The 18,722-nt window shown below is 54.0% G+C and overlaps 9 protein-coding genes across 9 annotated transcripts; 6 read left to right on the forward strand and 3 right to left on the reverse strand.

The window, feature by feature from the left end:
- Positions 1–219: 219 nt before the first annotated feature.
- N656DRAFT_681462 (uncharacterized protein) lies at positions 220–1,980 on the forward strand (the record flags this gene model as incomplete). Its single annotated transcript, XM_064810558.1, has 1 exon — positions 220–1,980. A coding segment is annotated over one exon (1,761 nt), but the record flags the coding sequence as incomplete, so codon positions are not given.
- A 351-nt stretch (positions 1,981–2,331) lies between these two features.
- N656DRAFT_797234 (uncharacterized protein) lies at positions 2,332–4,727 on the reverse strand (the record flags this gene model as incomplete). Its single annotated transcript, XM_064817605.1, has 5 exons — positions 2,332–2,604; positions 2,677–2,787; positions 2,855–3,199; positions 3,253–3,880; positions 3,943–4,727. The coding sequence occupies 5 exons, from the start codon at positions 4,725–4,727 to the stop codon at positions 2,332–2,334; spliced, it is 2,142 nt and encodes a 713-aa protein (XP_064670921.1).
- A 2,024-nt stretch (positions 4,728–6,751) lies between these two features.
- N656DRAFT_613964 (uncharacterized protein) lies at positions 6,752–8,550 on the reverse strand. The gene is made up of 4 exons (XM_064810312.1): positions 8,373–8,550; positions 7,924–8,317; positions 7,314–7,856; positions 6,752–7,146 (listed from the first exon to the last, which is right to left on the reverse strand). Coding segments are annotated over exons 1-4 (987 nt in total). The 5' UTR covers positions 8,421–8,550; the 3' UTR covers positions 6,752–7,144.
- On the reverse strand, positions 8,544–9,369 carry N656DRAFT_613424 (uncharacterized protein). The gene has a single exon (XM_064810308.1). The coding sequence runs from the start codon at positions 9,135–9,137 to the stop codon at positions 8,580–8,582; it is 558 nt and encodes a 185-aa protein (XP_064670923.1). The 5' UTR covers positions 9,138–9,369; the 3' UTR covers positions 8,544–8,579.
- A 437-nt stretch (positions 9,370–9,806) lies between these two features.
- Positions 9,807–10,305, forward strand: N656DRAFT_614081 (uncharacterized protein). Its single transcript, XM_064810313.1, has one exon. It carries the CDS (start codon positions 9,905–9,907, stop codon positions 10,214–10,216), a length of 312 nt encoding a protein of 103 aa, XP_064670924.1. The 5' UTR covers positions 9,807–9,904; the 3' UTR covers positions 10,217–10,305.
- Positions 10,306–12,906: 2,601 nt separating this feature from the next.
- N656DRAFT_707604 (general substrate transporter) lies at positions 12,907–14,599 on the forward strand (the record flags this gene model as incomplete). The annotated part of the gene is made up of 5 exons (XM_064811443.1): positions 12,907–13,108; positions 13,163–13,342; positions 13,399–14,238; positions 14,301–14,408; positions 14,469–14,599. 5 exons carry the CDS (start codon positions 12,907–12,909, stop codon positions 14,597–14,599), a joined length of 1,461 nt encoding a protein of 486 aa, XP_064670925.1.
- Positions 14,600–15,627: 1,028 nt separating this feature from the next.
- N656DRAFT_707970 (putative muramidase) lies at positions 15,628–16,540 on the forward strand (the record flags this gene model as incomplete). The annotated part of the gene is made up of 3 exons (XM_064811470.1): positions 15,628–15,774; positions 15,847–15,995; positions 16,060–16,540. 3 exons carry the CDS (start codon positions 15,628–15,630, stop codon positions 16,538–16,540), a joined length of 777 nt encoding a protein of 258 aa, XP_064670926.1.
- A 379-nt stretch (positions 16,541–16,919) lies between these two features.
- N656DRAFT_767708 (uncharacterized protein) lies at positions 16,920–17,249 on the forward strand (the record flags this gene model as incomplete). The annotated part of the gene is made up of 1 exon (XM_064813572.1): positions 16,920–17,249. The coding sequence occupies one exon, from the start codon at positions 16,920–16,922 to the stop codon at positions 17,247–17,249; it is 330 nt and encodes a 109-aa protein (XP_064670927.1).
- Positions 17,250–17,775: 526 nt separating this feature from the next.
- Positions 17,776–18,255, forward strand: N656DRAFT_778125 (uncharacterized protein). Its single transcript, XM_064814955.1, has one exon. It carries the CDS (start codon positions 17,792–17,794, stop codon positions 18,119–18,121), a length of 330 nt encoding a protein of 109 aa, XP_064670928.1. The 5' UTR covers positions 17,776–17,791; the 3' UTR covers positions 18,122–18,255.
- Positions 18,256–18,722: the final 467 nt, after the last annotated feature.

Below are 18,722 nucleotides of genomic sequence, written 5' to 3' on the forward strand. Positions count from 1 at the left end.
AGCCTGCAAGCTCAGTGGGCACAGTTCACGCCAAGGACCTCAGGGACACCGTCTGAAAAGCCAACCCCAACGCCCTCCATCCAGCTAGTAGATGCACTCACCCCTGCCCACAGCACGGCATCAGGGGATGACTTGCCTTCTCAAACGGCACCTCTACCGGGCACACAACCATCAAGCCGACAATGGGGGACATCCGAACATCGACTGTCCGCCCTGGACGTCCTGAACCTCTGGAAGTGGGAACTCGGAAGCCTTCTCGTCGCCGTGGGCCTCATAAGCGCCATCATTGGCCTCCTGGCATACTACAACCACCGCGAGTTATCAGAATGGCACCTTAGCATGAACCTCAGCACCCTGGTAGCGCTACTCTCCACCATTATCCGCGCGGGCATGGTCATGATCGTGGCGGGCGTCATCAGCCAGCTGAAATGGAGCTGGTTCGCCGAACGACCGCATCCGCTCAGCCAGCTTCAAGACTTTGACGCCGGCAGCCGCAGTGGAATAGGCTCGCTCCGCTTGATCTGGATTCTCCTCACCCGCAGCCGGTCAAAGAGCATCCTCGCCTTCCACGCCGTACTGGCCGCGGCAGTCGGCGTCTTGTCCTTCCTAGTCGGCCCCTTCATGCAGCAGGCCATCCGGAGCGACATCTGCCCGCGCGTGCTTCCGGACGTCAACTCCAGCATCCCCGTGGCCAACTACGTCGAGGGCAGGTATTACCGCGTCGCGGCGGGAGCCTGGGAGGTGACGGTCGACATGAAGGGCGTCATGGTGCAGGGCCTGACCAATCCGAGCAGCCAGGACCTGGCCATCAAGCCCTTCTGCCCGACGGGCAACTGCACCTTTCCCGACTACGGCACGGGCGTGACGCACTCCACTATCGGTATGTGCAGCAAGTGCCGCGATATCACGGCCGATGTGGAAGGTCCGGATGAGAGCGGCAACGTCACCCTTTCTCTTGGAGAAAACCAGGACCCGCTCTGGATAGCGCTGTATGGGCTGCAGCTGGGGGTAATGCCCTTTCTGTCCACAACCACCTCCTTCCGCGACCCCCTGGCCGAATCAGCGTTCCTCGGAATCCCAACCGGCTCTCAAAGCGCCATCAAGAGCGTGACCGTTCTCACAGCCTCCAACTCGCCCTGCACCAACACCTCCTCGGGCGAGCTAATCTGCCCGCACCGCGGCTCCGCAGACCCCGTCTCACCCCAGGCTCTGTACGGAGGAGTAGGCGATTTCGTCGCAGCCACATGCACCTTGTACCCCTGTCTGCGCTCCTACTCCGGCTCCGTAGTCGACGGCGTGCTGCGCGAGACACTGGTATCCACCACACCGGCCGTCCTCGAGGACACAGATTCCTTCATTCAATCCAACTACACCGCCGTCCGGTCACCCTGCGTGCTAGACTCCTCCGGGACATCGTACACAGAAACCAACTTCTCCTCAGCCCCCGCCGTCCCAGGCCGAACCTTTTCCACGGCCAACCTAGCCGGCGTCAACACCACAGTCCCCAACGCATGCCTCTACAAGCTCACCTGGATCTACTCCCGGGCCATGAGCTTGCACATGTCCTCACTATTCGACAACGGACAATGCATCTACGACCGCCGCCAGGGCGAGGAACTGTGGTGCTCCCCGACGTGGTGGCTTTCGCCCTTGTACGCGTCGCGCAACGCAAGTTTGGCGACTATCAGCAATGCCATGGACGCGTTTGCGTCGGCTATTACGACAAAGTTCCGCACCGCGGGGTATGGGCCGGATGATATGCACGGGGTCGATCTGGGACAGGGAACTGGCTATGCGGTCAAGGGGCAGGTGACGAGGAATTCCATCTGTATGAGTCTTGACTGGCGGTGGGTTCTGTTGCCGTTGGTGCTCTTGGTAGTGAGTGCGGCGTTGCTTGTGTGGATGGTGGCGAGGAACCTAGGGAATAGGGGGGATCCGGTGTGGAAGGCGAATGTGCTGCCGCTTGTTTTGTTTGGGTTGGGCGGCCACTCAAGCCAGGGAGCGCAGGAGAGGGCCACGGACAGGCCGGGATTGAGGAGGGTCAACACCACTTTGCAGGCTGTCGAGCAGAAGGCACGAGATATCCGGGTGAGATGCGTGGTGGATGAGAGCGGCAAGCCCGGTTTTGTGACTGAGGATGATGGCTTGTACAAGGGCGATGGGCTGGCAACGGTTAGCATGGATTCCTTGCTTGTCCAGAACAATCCGGCGTGATCATACCTAAGCTAGAATAGCAGTAGCAATTTCCACACATTGATATCATTAATGCGATCAGATCATGGCAGTCGGTAGGAGACGCGAAATATCCTGAGGCCTCCGAAAGATGCAAACCTACACATCCTCCTTCTCCTTCCTTGCCACCTTCCGTTTTGCCTGGCTCCTTTTACCTGCTCTCATGAGCGCCGGAACACCAGTCCCAGCCCACGCCACGCGCACTAACGTGCGCATCTCGCGGTAGAGCGCACCGGCAACATCCCACCTATCAGCCAGTATGATGAGAACGAAGGAAAGCGCGTAAGTAACTACGCACACAACCACGGTGGAGAGCGTGAATTGATATCCGACGTCCTCGGCGCCCTCAAACAGCGGTGTGCTGACCAAGGCCTGTTTGACAGATTTATACAATGGTCAGAGCTAGGAACGAGGTAACGTGCGAGGGGTTGATGTGTGACTTACCACTGAGAAGCTCGGCGGGAGGAAGAGGATTGTCATGATGGTAAAGACAATGACGTAACGGTTCATGGTCGTAGACTTGGCTGCTTCACGTAACGAAGTGGCGTTGAATAACTGGTAGACGGAGGAAAGGCATTAGAAGACTCTGGATCCATACATCATGGCTGGGTGCACCGCTTACCCCATCTCGCAGGCTTTTGATGCCCTCGGTCTTCTCAGCAATCCGATGCAGCAGCCGCTCCTCGGCTATCCTATGGAAACTGACGAGGGTCTCCCAATTCTCCCAGAGTGCCTCGTCTTTGGCAGGGTCGTCCTTCAAGAAATATCGGTAATCGAACCCCGCGCGCCGGAAACTGCCCTGGAGCAATAGTTTGGGGTCCATCTCTTGCAGTTCGCGGCCGGTTTCCCGAATCGTGTCCGAAAATATGCGCAGCATCTCGAGTGACTTGAAGTAGACACGAGATCTCTCAAACGACGTATCAAACATGAGACGACTACTGGCCTCGTCGTTGAGGATGTCATTGAGCTGAGATTGTGAGCTTCAGTAACAACATCAAGTGAAGATCCGTCCAAACTTACCTGAGTGTTGACCGACTGCTCAAGCTCATCCAAGCATTGAGACCACTCCTTCTCCCAAAACACCAACATACGGTGGATGACGGACTGAAGGAGATGATAGCTCGCATTGGCCCCTCGAACAGTGAAATTCCGGTCCTCCCAGTCAGTGAAATGGTCGTTTGAACTTTGAGCTTCGTATTTCTCGGCCTGGAAGTCACCAAGAACCACGATGGTGAATTGTTGCGGGTCGGACACATAGGACCAGCGGCAAAAGACGGACATGCGCTGCTCAACAAAGGACGAAGACACGGTGTCTGAGAGGCTTGGGAATTCCCCGCTCTCGCGATTGCAGCGTACGTAGGTCGGCGCCGCGGAGGCGGAGGCGGAGGTGTCGGTGAATCCTGACCTGACGCTAGTGAAGCATCGCATAGTGTGCTGGTAGACCAGTTGGCTGCCCCCTGACCAGCCAATGAATTCACTAGCAATAATACGTCGGAGGTGGAGGGGTCTCCATCTACCACAAAAGTCCTGGAGAAAATCGTCCACGGCGTTGACTTCGTCGTTGTCTTTCCGGCAGCATACCGCGCCTATGAGCGCCAGGCGTCTCAGAGGCACGATGCCGTTGGCCTCTAGTGGTGTTGAAAAGTGCCTGCATTCTGGCATGAACTCGCTGTGCCTGAGGTAACGGAAAGCGAAGGGGGAGTATCTTACCACAACGAGCCAGGACTCTCCAAGTTGGAACTCGGCATGTTTGCAGCCGCTGCGGTAACCTTTTGTGAGGTGTCGAGGATGGCGTTTGCCGGCAGCAACCGTCGTTCAGCGCCATAGAAGAGAGGAGTGGCGCACAGCGGACCGTCTCGCACCGGGTTGTTTCCGAGGATCCAGCCAGCCTCCAACGTTGTCCTGTGAATCATTGGGCCGGGATCAAAGCGGATGGGCCATTGCTGTTCCACTTGAGCAACCTCATCGGCAGCCAGACGAAACCTTTCCTCATTTCGGCTCCGCGCACCCCAAACCAGTTCGCTGACCTCGGAAGAATCCCTATCGCTGCTCCATGACATGGACTTGATGCACTGATAGCGTAGAATACCCAGTAGAACAGCATTATTCGGAGCAAACGCATCGCGGGCCAGTTCGTTGACCATTTCAAGGGCCCTTCTCTTCACCATAGCTGGGTCCGCTGGACCCTTTTCAGGCGACTGAGCTTCTTTCACATCGCTGGTGCTTGCAGTGGGGGACGATGCAGCAGCCGACAGCGGCAAGGAGGGGGTAAGCAATTCTGGGGTTATCCCTTCGAGACCATGAGCCGGTTTTTGCAGAACCACGGCTCTTAGTAGGCGGTTGGTCTCTTGTAACTCCCGCAGCAGTTCAAGAAAGTTTATGGGTTGGGCAGCGTCGCCCGGTAGCTGCGATGATAGGGATCCCAAGTGCGGAGTATTCGTTGCTGGTCCATCCTGGTCGCCCTTCACGTCGGAACTTGGTGCTAGACTTAACATTCTGGTAAAACGCGTCGAATCATCCAAGTTCGTATCGTTTGAGGCCCAATTGCAGTGTTAGGCAACAAAGTTGAATCTAGAAGACCGTACAAAACGAGGGAAGGGCGAACCTTTCCATCCTGCTGTTGATATGGTGGAAAGTACGAAGTTGATAACCTAATGATGCCTAAGAAAACACACTACAGGAAGGTAGGGGTGCGGCACAGCAGCGCGTTTGACATTGCACGTAAGGCGCATCCTTCGCGCTGTGGAGCGTGGGTGGGGGCCATAAGGCCAATCTGCAGGCGCGAGTGGAGAACTGGGTCCAAGGTGACAGGGGTTCGAGCTCAGCTGGGGGCCTGGGGCCCACAAATGCACCACCCCACGGGCCACAGCAGTCAATCGGCGCTGCTGAACTTGGACAACACAACAATGAAAACACTGGACGTTGAACAGCCTCAGATCTATCACAACGCCCGATATCTGCCACCATGGCACGACGACCGCCGAGGAGAGAGTAATAGAAATTCTGTCGATCAATCCCATCAATCGAACTCGGCTGAGACTCGATGGCGCATGTTTATCCCTTATGATCTTATCCCATTTTTTTACAAGATTGTGGAACCTCAACCTGCGGTGATGTCTGACCATTCTCCGGGCCTGATCCCATTCCCAGAAGAGTTCCAATGTTACCAACCCTTGAAGGCAGGACTTACTCGGCGGGTTAGCTGAGGGGCCTCAGTTCCTGCGCCACAGCCACGGTGTCGTCTTCAGTAAAGAGGCCGGCAATATACATGTCCACGTTGAATGGACCATTGCTTTGTAACAAGTCGCCTGTCTCCCCAAAGTTCAGAAATATGTCGTCAAAGTCAGGGAACTCTGTGGCCATCAAACAGGCCTCGTTGAGCAATTGGTCTGGCAAAATGGTCTCAGTCAGGACGGGAGGCCCTTGTATATGTGGTTCATGATTAACTGCAGTTGTACGCAAGTGCATCGCTTCGCCTTGTTGCGGATACACTGCAGATGGACAGTCTAACAGCCCGGTACTGCCGTCTACAAACGCGCTGGACGGCGTCGTTGGTCTTGAAGGACTCGATGTTCTTTGGCGTTTCTGAGCCGAGGAAGTCAGCGACTCCTCGCGCCGGTGCGAGGTCGACGGCTGCCCCGAGTTTCCTCGAGTTGAGAGCCAGTCATCGAACAACATGTCGAGTGAAAGGAGCATTGCTTCCCGGATTGCCGCATCTTGCACTTCGTCGTTCTCAGCGTGGTCACAGGCATCCTGTTGCTGCTGCACGCTGAGAAGGATGCCTCGGCTCCTTAGTTCCTGGGCCAAGACCTCATGACCATTATGCCGGACATACTCGCGGTATTGGCATAGGTCCTCGGACAAACTGCTGTCCAGATACGCTGAACTTGGTCGAGGATGTCCGGGAAATAGACCATCCCAGATGACAAACCATTGCTCGGATTCAGAAAGCGAAGGGTTGGACCTCTTCCTCAACTGCCTATCCTGCTGATGCGTGATGCCATCCAGCGTCGCGTTGGGGTCCAGGACGCACAGTTGTCGCATATGGTCCTCATGGCTATGCTCGTCTGGGAAGACTGCTTTGCAGCGCTCACAATAGTACTCTGGTGTGTGTTTCCGTGTTAGATGTTGCTTCACCCGACTGACCCCATAAAGCTCGCTTTTGAAGCAGGAGCGATGCTTCACCTGGTCCAGCTTCCAAAAATGACAGGCAAGTATTCTGGGGGCGTCTTGGTGACTGTTCTGCCTTGCCCTTTTCTTCGAAAGCGGGCTATCTCGCCGGCCCTGACCGGATCCCTTATCTCCATCTCCATCTGAGCCACCTCGACGATTCCCGCCGCCATCCTGCCGGGCTCCTCCACTCTGGGGTTCATTGGGAGACGAAGAACTTCTAGCACATGGCGCCGAACTTGTACTGCTATTGTCGGGGGAGTCGCCGGGCGATTGTGATTGCTGATTTCCGGAAGAATACCTGCGGGTGGGTCTAGGAACTCCGTCATCTTCATGTCTGCCGCTAATTTGACGTCTCCCAAAGATATTATGTGAGCCAGTAAGTATGCCAGGTTTCGACGTTCTGGACTCGGCAGGTCTTAAACCAGGCTTGCGGACGGGGTTGACGTCGCTTGATGAGCCAGATTGCGCAGTCAAGGTCCGATATCCATTGTAGAGACGATTTGCAACGGATGTGATGACGGGAGATAGCCTGTCAAGTTCTCCTGGCGACTTGGGCCGGCCGCTCTCTGAGGCATCCGAGATCGATAACATATCCGAATCGATCGATGTCTCCCGTGACCCCTCAGAGAAAGACCCAGCCTTCCACTCGGACAGTCCCCTATCTTCATATTTCTCCTTACAAGCCACCTCAGTAGGACCCCTTGATAGTGCTTCGGTTACTATATCGGTACCATGGGATTTCTGTTCCAGCCAGGCCTTAGTTCCACCGCAATCGTAGAGGATGTGGCGGCTATTATCATGCATTTCGGCAATTGGCATGTTGACAATTGACATGTCGACAGTTGGCGCATCGACGTCGCGGGAGATGCCATCTCCCCGTGCTTGATAGAGGTAAAACTCACACCTACATTCACCTGAATATTCCGGTCGACGCCCAAATAAGTGCCAGATGAACACATGCCCGACTCTCTTCACCAGCCTCATGATCCCTGCTGGCCCGTTCACTTTCCCACCGACTTGGTGGGGGTCTGTTATGAGCCGTGCGTAACGCCTGAAGAGTTGAAGGCGGGTGCTTCCCGAAACCTCTATTCCCGGGCAGAACTCTGGTCGGCGAGCTGTCGGAAACCCTCGAGCAATGACCAAGTCAACGCCCTGACCTAGCCATTCAGGCAGAAACGACAAGGTTGGCTCGGTAGATTTGGTGTCGTTGACGTTTCGGAAAAGCCAAAATTCCTCCCCTTCAGCGGGCGTCTGCTTCTCCACCACGACTTTGCTGTGAATTGTAAGATCCTGGCTTGGTGGTGAGTGCTGGAGGGCAGCGACCAGCCATGCTACCTGGTCAGCACGCTCTGCGATGTAACAAGCCGGCCCGGTAACAGAGATCTGGCCTGTGCCGAGCATTGCACAAATCTTTTCCCCTTTTCTTTCGATGCAGAAGATCCCCGCCGTGTCTTGATAGGTCAGTATCGGGCACTATATGGCGGGGAGTGGTGTGTCAGTTAAGGTAATGCTACATACCTGGACTCGCGTCCTTTCCTGTTCTATGTTTAAGTACTGATTCCACTACGCTCAAGATATCTCTCCCGCGGTGACCCCAGGTTTGGTCGAGGTAATCTTCAACAGTAGTGGCTTGTATCTCGAAGTCGGATGAGCTGGTGAAGATGACTGATTCCAGTTGTAAATCGGTCCGAAGTGTGTCCCAAGGGAGCTGAAAGATGACTTTGTAGCTTTTGGGTGCATCCTGACTGCTAATCATGGTGCTAGTAGGGATCTCGTCGACGATTCTCTGGCTCACCACGGGCCGCAATTGCTTTTCGTCCAAGCGATAACAGGATTGACGGAGCAAACCGCGAACGAGCCATTCAAATGCTTCACTTTCAACAACTCCTTCTGTATCCAAGGAAGAGTCAAGCTGCCCGAGTCCGTCAATTACAACCTTGTATTCGTGTTCGTCCTCTATCACGCACCCAGAATCTTTCTTCGTACGCTGGCGGTCTTGAGGCTCTTTTTCCCATATCAACGTCTTATCTCGACTATCGTCGTCCGTCCAGAACGTCGTATCGTCATCCGTTGACATGCCCTTGGCCAGATTTCTTCTGCTAGCTCCCATCTGGTTGTAATCATCCTTGTCGCCGAACCACAAAATCCGTAATAGAGCAGCAATCTCACTAGAATTAGACAGAAGACGGCAGTGAGATAGCGTTCGGTTTGGAGGGAAACATGAAGTCAGTTGAAACAACGAAGTGTATAAAACCTGCGTGTACGTACCGATGACGAGCATATACAAGCGACATAATGGTTCGATTTGAATGAACGTTTTCCTCGAAACCGATCCGAATGGCAAATGACTTAATCATGTCCTCGAGGTCCCTGCCAGTGCGGAACAAAACTGGAACCTGCTCTCCTTCGCCAGCAAGCTTCAAGACGTGCAGGCTGATGGCCACGCAGACTTTCACAAGCAGAAGTCGGGCATCAGCTGGCAAATCGTCTGCCATTGCCGAGAACATCGCGTACGCGTGGTCAAGACAAGCCGCATCCTCAAAAGACAAGCCGTATGCGCCTTCTATCGACTGCATGACGCAGGGAGTTGCGCAAACCCATTCGTTTCCAGCTTTATCACGGCTGGCCATCGTTGCCGATTGCGCACCGGATGGAATGCTTTCAACCTCACTGGGTGTGCCCATTGCCGCTGGGGCATTGACCCTGTCTCTGAAGTCCCTCATATCCGGCATGATCTGAATGATACCTTAGGGAGTAAATAGGATGCCTTGGTATCGCAAGTCGCGCTGTTTAGACCAGCTGATTCCAGTCCAACCTTGGTGATTTTCCGACATCTGAAATAGGGGTAAGAAGTAGAACGTCAATAGGTGCCTTTATGTAAGTAAGGTACCTAGGTGATTCGTAGGAAAGGTCAGGCAGTTGCAATTGAGTCATGTTTCAGGCAACAGCGCAACAGCCGCAAAGTGACGGGCGCTGAGAGTGACGGGAAAGTGCGGAAGGCATACATCCCTCTTCTGATTGGATCGTATTGCTGTCAGCCACATGCAATCCAGGAGCGATGATTCGATGAACACAAATGTGTGGAAGGCGCCGCTGTGCGCTTGAATGCAAACTGCTGAAAGGGCTGTTCATCACTTCATCTTCTTGAGAAGCATTGAGTCTTCCATGTGTTGCTTGTTGAGAGGGACGGCCTTGAGATCTAATCTCCCATGTGTTTTCTGTCGAGAAGGACTGCGAGGTGTAACAGGGGACTGCATCTCACAACACCAGCTTGCGCGTTGCCCACAATGTACAAGTATATAACAGTCACCAACATGCCGTCGATGGATTGTGGGTTAGAGTCCGGGTAGTTTTAAGTCGTCACCTTCTTCACTTTGACAGCAATTCCGAGAAACTTCCAGGAAGCCAAATAAGCAGGAACAATTAACGACAGAAGGAAATGAATTGAAAGGGCCCAGTCCCTCCCGATAGGTATCAGCAACCGTTCCGTGCACATACCATGTCTGCCGCAGAAGGAAGGTTAGTCGTTCGAACCCAACTGCTTGCCCCAGAAGTGTTGAGTCTAATCAGTCATGCCAATGTTGGCAGTTGTGGTGACACCCAGCAAGCCCCAATGCTGGAGCGATATCTTTCAGAAAGCCCGACAATCTCCGCGAAGCTTCAAGTCCCAGTCCCCCACTGCTCCCAGGGAGCCAGCCAAGGGGTGGTTTACTCTACTATCATCTCAGAGAGGAAAAAGAAGATGGCCAAGCGTCTCGACAACTGGCAGACATCTTGGGACCAAGCTAGCAAGAGAGGTGTCGCCTCTTGAACATGAATCGATTGAAGGAGTAGCCTGAGGGATGACATGGTTCTTGTCTGTGGAGGGTTTACCTTTCTTTGGATAGCGTCCAATCTGATGCCCTGTAACTGGGGCTCTTTTCACATAAAGTTGCACTGTTGCAATCTAATCTCTGTAACCCCTGAGTCGGGATTTTCCTGTTCTGCTCTACCACGCTGGCACCTCTATAGGATTCTTGCCATAGATGATGGAGAGGATAGCAATAAGTCGTTCAAAATACACTTCCAAGAAAGGAATCTGTGACTGTTGCGGTACACTAGATTCCATAAGCATCTTCGGGGGGGTAGGAAAGGAGGAAGCTTTGTTAGCGTGAGGTTGCGAGGGGATGAGTGTGATTGCTAGGGCGACAATTGCGCCGAAATCGGGTGTGACTGGCGGTCCGTCCGTCTGGTAGCGATTAGTCCACTCCTAAACGGAGAATCTCACTGCAAGTTACCTTGGACTGACCAAGTATAAGCTCAATTCTAGTTTTCCCCAAGACCCGAGTTGACTTTAACTATGAGCCAGGGGTACTTTGAAATTGGAGATTGTTGCGTACTTGCGTACTAGCACAGATAGCACAGAGACAGCTTTCAACATCTTCTATGTAAATGTTCTCAGATAGTACATGTATCTAACCTATCCAAACCAGCAGCGGGCGAGTGACTGGTTTATTGAGCACATTCACCTTAAGCTTGACCCAACATGAAGTCTCTGTGCTCTCATGTAATTCGCTCAACTGTCCTCACATCTCAACTTCAGTGGATAAGGTACAAGTCCCTTGTCTACGCCGGCCAATGCAATACTGGCCCCATCCTCCGAAGCGACGCTATGAACTGTCGTAGGCAAAATGAGAATAGAAAACAAAGCATTCTTCACATGCACTGTAGCCGAATCAGCCAGATAGTACATCTACAATGCCGAGCTAGCCGGGCTACTCCCGCGTAGGTTACACCAGTACACAATGTTCCGTGATCCAACGTGGCATGCATGCCGTTATGAGCTGACTCTGTGCCTCCTACTCTAGTAAATGGGGTGGGGATGGGAGAGACTCGAGCCTGCCAGTGGGAGTCAGGGGGATGGATAAGAGGCAGGGATGGGGATTGCCGAGGGAGACTCCATGTATGTGGATATTTAACCATCAGGACATTCGGCTGAGATGCTGTCCGAATAATTCTTTCCCTGGCAATGATCCCACTTGTGCGTGCTTATTTCCTTGCTGGTAGCACATCCATCACCTGCGCGGCTCGCATCCACTCAGTGATATTTAGATCATGCATGTGGGCAGAACTGCTGGTTTCTCCTTTCCGTTCTTAGCCCTCTTGACCACCGACATAAGGCATGCCCGCTGTCGGAGTCGGTTATATATCTTATCCACCCTGGTCGACGAGGTCAATCCTCACACCACGCCCAGCACTCTCCCGAAGCACAAACTGTGCAGAACCAGGAACCGTCACACCCCAAGACACTTGGCGCGGTACTTGATCTGTAGCAGACGGCGCCGCAAAGCTTAACAATTCAGCCAAGCCCTGAGTCTGCATTTCTCGAAAGCCGTGATGGGGGGACGGCAACCACTTGGCAAAAGAAGTGCCGACTTGGCCGAGTTGCGAATTACGCCGAATAAAGCCAAAACACTGCTCTAAGTACAGCTCAGATGATTCGAGGGTGGTTTATAGGTAGGTACTTAGCCGCTTGGCCCCCAGCGGCAGATCCCCCATGCAACGTCAGCATCTTTGGGGCGATTAGCCTGCGGCCGGACGGCTTCTTTCGCGGCCCTTTTGTCCCTCCCGCTTCTCATCTCGGATCCACAAGCTGCTTGCGAGTCGTTGGGTGTGAATGTGATGTGTAAGTTTCAAGTTGTTGAGGGCAAGTGTGCTCTTGTGTTCACTTGGGAGCCCGTCAAGGGGGTTATTTTGGTTAAAACCTCTCCAACGGTGCCATAGAGGACACCAAGACAAGTTGATTCCAGGCCAAGAGATTAGTGTGGGAGATCCCGCCTGGGCATCTGGGGTTTGGCTTCCCCAGAGCTTTCCTACACACCATCAACGATTGTCCAAGAGATCCAACCTGCTCTCGCAGCCCCCTGGTCGAACCCGGCTAAATGGCCCGCGTCCCTCCCGCGGCTCCCACAAAAGACGCAGCCGAGAACCGTCGCAGGATTCTGATGTCGTACGAAACCAACACTCACTAAGCCAGTGTCGTAAGGTAAATAGCACAAAGAGGGTACTCGGAGTGGACGGAGAGCCCGAATTTTCAGGGCTTGTCGATCCTTCTCGGCCCGACCTGTTGGTGCCAGTAGTGTCCAATATGGCTCAAATGGAAGGGGCCAGGGGATTGGCTTTTGACCGGGGGTGTGGTTACGCCGGGGAGAAGGCATTCTAACGACAGGGAACGAGGCCTTTGCTGCTTCTAGCTAAGCCAACTTTCCGGTGGTTATGCAACGAATATGGGACTTTAACAATGGCGTGCCATTTTCCACGTTGCGGTCGTTTCTGTCGGGTTACATGGAATACTGGAAGGCCTTATATGCTCTGTCCGACCCATAGCAGGTCTTATTCTAGCAGAGTGCCCATCCTATCGGTGCTCCTTTGACAGATATCGCCGGCTCTAGGGTTGAGTGTCACCCCTGGTGTCAACAAACCCAGCACGAGAGTATACCGCCACGCTCAAAGAAGCCCAAGATGGTCGGCGCCGGTGCTGGTGGGGGATCGGACAACATCATCCATCGCATGGCGATGGAGGATCCGATCCCCTGGTACAAGAAGCCCAATTTGCGGACGATGTACTTCCTCCTGTTTCCCTGCGTCATTGGCATCGAAATGACTTCCGGGTTTGACTCCCAGATCATCAACGCGGCGCAGCTTCTCCCCGCCTGGAAGGAGTGTAAGCTGGGGCAGTTCCGCCTTCAGCGAGTTCGTTCTGACCCTTGATTCGCAGACTTCGGGAACCCGACCGGCTCGTACAATGGCATCCTCGCCGCCTCTCTTCCCCTGGGCTCCGTCATCGGGCTCCCCTTCATCCCTCTGGTCAATGACACGTTCGGGCGTAGATGGTGCATCATGTTCGGGTCGTGTATCATGATCATTGGGACTATCATCCAGGGATTCGCCTTCAATGGTAAGAGTCACGTCGCACAGAAGGAGCCCGAGGGCAAAATCTGACGGTCTGATCAGCCCCGATGTACATCATGGCACGCGGCATCATCGGCTTCGGCCTGCCTTATGCCATCGTGGCCGGTTCTTGTCTGATCGGCGAGCTGGGACATCCCAAAGAGCGCCCAATTCTGACGTCGCTGTTCAATGCCTGCTACTTCATCGGAGCGATCGTAGCTGCGGGAGCAGCCTTCGGGACCCAGCAGATCCAGGGCAACTGGTCGTGGAGGATCCCGTCACTTCTTCAGATGGCACCGTCTCTCTTGCAGGTCGTTTTCGTCTTCTTCCTGCCGGAATCCCCCCGTTACCTGATCAGCAGAGACCGCTATGAGGAAGCCGAGCAGGTGTTGATCAAGTACCACGCCGAGGGCAATGCCGAGTCCCCGTTTGTCAAGGCTGAGATCGTGGAGATCAAGGCGACGCTGGAGATTGAGATGGAGAACTCGAAACGGTCGTGGGCAGACATGGTCCGCACGGCAGGCATGCGCCGCCGCGTCGTCATCGGCTCGCTGCTGGGCCTGTTTACGCAGCTGTCGGGCAACGTGGTCATCTCGTATTTCCTGGGCGACGTCCTCAAGCTGATCGGGTACACCGACCCCAGCTTTCAGGCCAAGTACAACCTCGGCAACCAATGCTGGTCCCTCATCTGCGGTGTCAGCGCTGCCCTGGTGGTCATGCGCTTCAGGCGGCGAACCATGTATCTGACAGGCATCATCTCAATTCTGGCCGTCTATGTGGCTTGGACCATCTGCACTGCTGTCTTCATCATCGACAGGTCAGAGGTTGCTGCTAAGCTGTCGCTGTTCTGGATATACGCATACAGCCCGGCATACAATCTGTGCTTCAACGCCTTGACGTACAGTAAGTCGAGCGACCTCCTTGTTTCCCTGGAAGGACAACACTTACCCAAATTTGTTTCCTAGCGTACCTCATCGAGGTGTTCCCCTATGCTACACGTGCTCGTGGCATTGCCATCTTCCAGTTCTGGGGCAAAGCGGCGCAGTTCTTCGGCATCTATGTCAACCCAATCGGTAGGACTCTCCGTTTCCGGGATTCGCACACAACCCATGTTGCTAACCGTCAGTTGACAGGCACCCAAGCCATTGACTGGAAGTACCTCCTCGTCTACTGCTGCTGGATCTTTGCTGAGGTTGTCATGATCTGGTTTCTGTGGCCCGAGACGTCTGGCCGTTCGCTGGAGGAGCTTGCTTTCCGTAAGTGACCCATTCCTTCTGCCCAGTACAAAAACCCAGAGTGAGGCTAACGCTTTGCGCAGTGTTCGAGGACAAGGAAGAGTTTTCCCAACTCGCTGGGGCCGCTGTCACCAAGGCAGTCGTGCATGTTGAGGAGGACGTCAACCTGAACAAGACGAGCAATGAGAAAGTGTAGGGGGCTGCTAGGACGCGGTGGATTCGGGACGTCTGTGGATGATGCAACGAGGCAACCGGCGCAACCGGCGAACGCGTCAATGGGAAAGCTGGTATGGATGGAATCAGATTCAGACTAATGCCCTGGGGTGTTATGTGATTCAGTTATCAGTTTCGAGCCAACCTGAAAAAAAGGAACTGAAGAATTGGAGGTTGGGGCCCAGATTATTCACACCCCTCTCTTGCCAAGACTGCCAAGGGTCCCACTCTGTACTTTGTACTGTATGTATATACATAAGGTACCTTAGGTATTATACAATACATACCTACAGTAAGGATCGCACAGGGGCCGAGCCAGCCACCTACCTATAACGAGCCACTGTAACCCACTGAAGTATTCCCACTTACAGGGCTAGTTACAGGACCACTTCGGCGCCCACTTCAGTGGATTTGCGACTTAGGGAACGCTATTCCCAAAGAAAGACAATGCGTCTCTCTTCCCTCCCGTCTGGCTTCTCATGGACACGCAGATATTAAACTCCTGATTGAAGGACTGCGAAGTTGTTATCCATGAAACGATAAAACGAGCGAGTGCCCTGCCTCTGCGCCCCCGGGCAAAACGCTGGATTTTCTGCGCAACCTACCTCGCCTCTGCTTCATCTGCACTTCCCTTCTCCCATACACTCATCAACACACCCCCAATTTCTCCATGTTGCAACGCATTGCAGCTGGAAGGGGAGCCTTGCGACAGATCTCCCGCGCCGCCCAGAACTGTTCAAAGTGGCCATTTACAACATTGACCAAAGCCGGCGCCACGACACCCTCGGCGCGCGGTACAGCAACACGGCGGGGCGAAGCTGGCCGGATTTGTCGTCCTCGAAACATGACGGGCAGCAACTCGGCAGGACATTCAGGAGCCCCAGGGACTGAAACCTACCTCGATTACATGTCGAGCCCTGACATCGACTTTGACCATATCAAGTCAGACATGACGTGCACAAAGTTTCACGATTCGGTCTGGGGATTCGTCGTAATACCTCCTCCTCACACTCTCCCTCTCATGATGGTGCAAAAGAGCGTCACATTGACGCAGAAAATCTAGATATATCGGTGCTCTAAAGCCAACCAGAGAGCTTGGGTTCGCCTGCTGGAAGCCTTGCGCAGCAAGATCCAGGAAGATCTCAGGTTCTACATTCGCGAAGATCTGTTGACATTCCATGATCTTCACGCCATCGACGACAAGGCGCTCCAGTGCGTTTTGCAGCGCGCCCATGTTTATCAGTCTGCCACTACTAACAGCTGTCACCTGCACCAGCGGAGCCACCTCCCACCAAGTCCGAGAACATTTTCAGTCTTGGGTCTCAAAAAATCTCGAGGACCGTCTACGACCCGATGCTACTAACCTGGAAGACGACGTGGGCTGGATGCGAGCAACATCCACGCCCAGATACGAATATTGTCTCTTTGTGGATGATATCTGTCTCGAGTCCGTGGATCATCCCGGCGTTAACTCGCCAGTTGTGAAGCTTCTGCACAAAAACTGGGAGTCCCCGTTCCCCCCACAGGAGAGGAACTACACAGTTCCCGCCCCATTCCATGATGGTGCAACCGAATACGAGGAGGAAGACGTGGGCTGGATGTACATGCCGCTGCAGGAATACCTATACAAGTATCACTTGCTTGGGAAAGGTGACTGGGACGATCAATATGTAAGACCCCCATACATTGATGGAACCGAGGACGAGAGTGAATTTGTAGGTCATTGGCGGCAGGAGTCATTGAGTTTGGAGGGTTAAGATGCGAGTGAGCTCTCTTGCTGGTTGGCGAGGTTTTGCTGTCCTTGGGTCTGGAACTATGAAGATGGCGGTGTGAGAGAGGAGGACGACAACCATCTCGAGGCTCGCGCTGCCGTGCCGGCACAGCCACGACACAAGTTCCTTTCGCTGGTCAAGCTGACGGGTTCTGCTATCCATAACGGCAAGGACCTGGCCGCGACAAGCCGGCCTTACTGACCTAGGGTTGAAGAGCCTTGAAGGCGATGGGAAGGACACGCTTTTCATCCGCGGGGCGTACAACCTGCTCAAAGACACGTCCCTTTCGACACCGATTAACTTAATTCCAGCCGCAGAGCTCCCAAAGACGGGCTCCCAGCTCGAGAACCTTCATGAGGTCAACATGATCGACAGCTTCGTTGGGAGCTTGCTGTCCGGTAAACTCTTTTCCGGTGTCGACATAAAGAACAAGCTCGACCCCATAGCGGTGATCAATGGCTGGAACAAAGTATACGACGTGAGCCTTCCACAGATCCGCCTGGCCGTCCGAGATGCGGCCGACTACACCCCGCCGGTCACACCCAACGACCACATCTTCGAGACCATCGGGTCATATGCCTATCGAGAGGGCTTGACTTACCTCCCCGGGCCGCATCAACCTCCTCAAACGAACATTGATGATGGGCAACTCCCCGCTCGGAACCGTCATCAACTTCAGGACTCTGCTGGGTGAAGTGGCAACCAGAGGAGATGAATTGGCACTGAAAAAAGCGCTCGGGACAATGCAGGGAACCGTCGGGGTTTTCGTTTTCATCTGGTATCATCTCGGTGGTCAGGGTCTTGCCAGCCGCTGTGAAAGCCCGGTGCAAGACAGCGTCTCTCAGCGGCTGGCAAGACCCTGACCACCGAGATGATACCAGACGAATCCATTCCCGTTTCGGATCAACCGTTTTGCGCGCATCTCCATTATAGAAGAGTTGGGTTGGGAAGGCAGTGCCCCCATGCGTGGAGCTCGACAGACGACATTTTGACATCAATGATGCCTCCACCTGAGGTGGCAGTCATCAGGAGCATCCTATGGAAACTGTGGTATATCTTGGGGTCTGAGAAAAGCCCACCTATTCATGTCAATTTGGAACTTGAACTAGGAGAGACAATCTTCGATATCCTCAATCAATATCTACCTTACTATTGCCCTGCTCCTACGCACTCTACCACTCTGACAAGCTGTAAACCAAGGTATTGAGGAATCTACAAATACCTACTCAAGACGAAATGCGGCCTCTCTGTGCTATTAGTATCGCCCTCGCCTGGCAAAATGCTCTCGCTATTGGTCCTTTCTCGTTCGCATCAGCAGCCCTGAACTACACTGGCCCTGGATGGAGAGCCTTCGGCGGATCTACTATGGAGATGGCGGGGGAAGGAGTGAGTTGGGCTAAGGAAAAGGCGGGAGAGGGAGTGAGCTGGGCGGGCAAGAACCCCGTTTCTACTGCTTTCACGGCCATCTCGGCTGGAGGTTTGGCGGCTAGTATTGCTCCAGCAATTGCCACGTCGCCCATGTACGCCCTCGCAGGCATCGCATCGAAGGGACCTGTTGCAGGTTAGTATAGCTTCCTTATGATCTTCCCCCGCGTACCGATATGACGATATGCCAACGACAGTTCCTGAACAGGTGGAATGTGGGCAACTATTCAAAGCGCTGCCATGGGGGGACCTGGCGCCGCGGCTGTCAGGACGGCTATACGGGGGGTGGGACTGGATGTAGCTGCTGCTGGGGCAGCGGCGGCTAGGAGATTGGCGAAGGGTACATCATGCGAAGATACAGAGCGCTCGCGTAGTTGAATTGACATGAGTCTGATGGGAAATTCAAGTTAAAGTATGGATAAAAGACTTCGATTTCCCCGGGACATAGCAATGCATACGGAGGTAGAGGTCTGTGAAATTGGTTGTCCTGCCTGTTCGGAGGTACTCCTTCGAGCAAAGGCTTCTGGACGGACTTCAAGTCCCCGGTTTCCACGGCCTTTTAGAATGTCGGATTCGTTGTCCAGTTGTCTTCGAGAGGAAACTTGAAAAATGATAGCGCCTGCCGGGAGGTCAATGACCTCGTGTTGGCCACAAGCAGCAGCAGTAGAACCAACTGACGCATTCACCGCGGTGACGTCCTCAGTCGAATCCGAGCAGCAGCTCCATCACTTGGTTAACAGTC

Source organism: Canariomyces notabilis (genome assembly GCF_033297395.1).
Source record: "Canariomyces notabilis strain CBS 508.74 unplaced genomic scaffold N656scaffold_8, whole genome shotgun sequence".
NCBI lineage: Eukaryota > Fungi > Ascomycota > Sordariomycetes > Sordariales > Chaetomiaceae > Canariomyces > Canariomyces notabilis.

Excerpts from the sequence above, each read along its gene's own strand:
- N656DRAFT_613964 (XM_064810312.1), bottom strand. The coding sequence starts at position 8,420 with ATGGGAAAAAGAGCCTCAAGACCGCCAGCGTACGAAGAAAGATTCTGG. Across the intron at positions 8,318-8,372 it reads CGTACGAAGAAAGATTCTGG|CTTGACTCTTCCTTGGATAC; the intron begins GTGCGTGATAGA and ends GGACTCGGGCAG. Across the intron at positions 7,857-7,923 it reads AGGAAAGGACGCGAGTCCAG|ACACGGCGGGGATCTTCTGC; the intron begins GTATGTAGCATT and ends TGACCTATCAAG.
- N656DRAFT_613424 (XM_064810308.1), bottom strand. The coding sequence starts at position 9,137 with ATGCCGGATATGAGGGACTTCAGAGACAGGGTCAATGCCCCAGCGGCA.
- N656DRAFT_614081 (XM_064810313.1), top strand. The coding sequence starts at position 9,905 with ATGTCTGCCGCAGAAGGAAGGTTAGTCGTTCGAACCCAACTGCTTGCC.
- N656DRAFT_778125 (XM_064814955.1), top strand. The coding sequence starts at position 17,792 with ATGCGGCCTCTCTGTGCTATTAGTATCGCCCTCGCCTGGCAAAATGCT.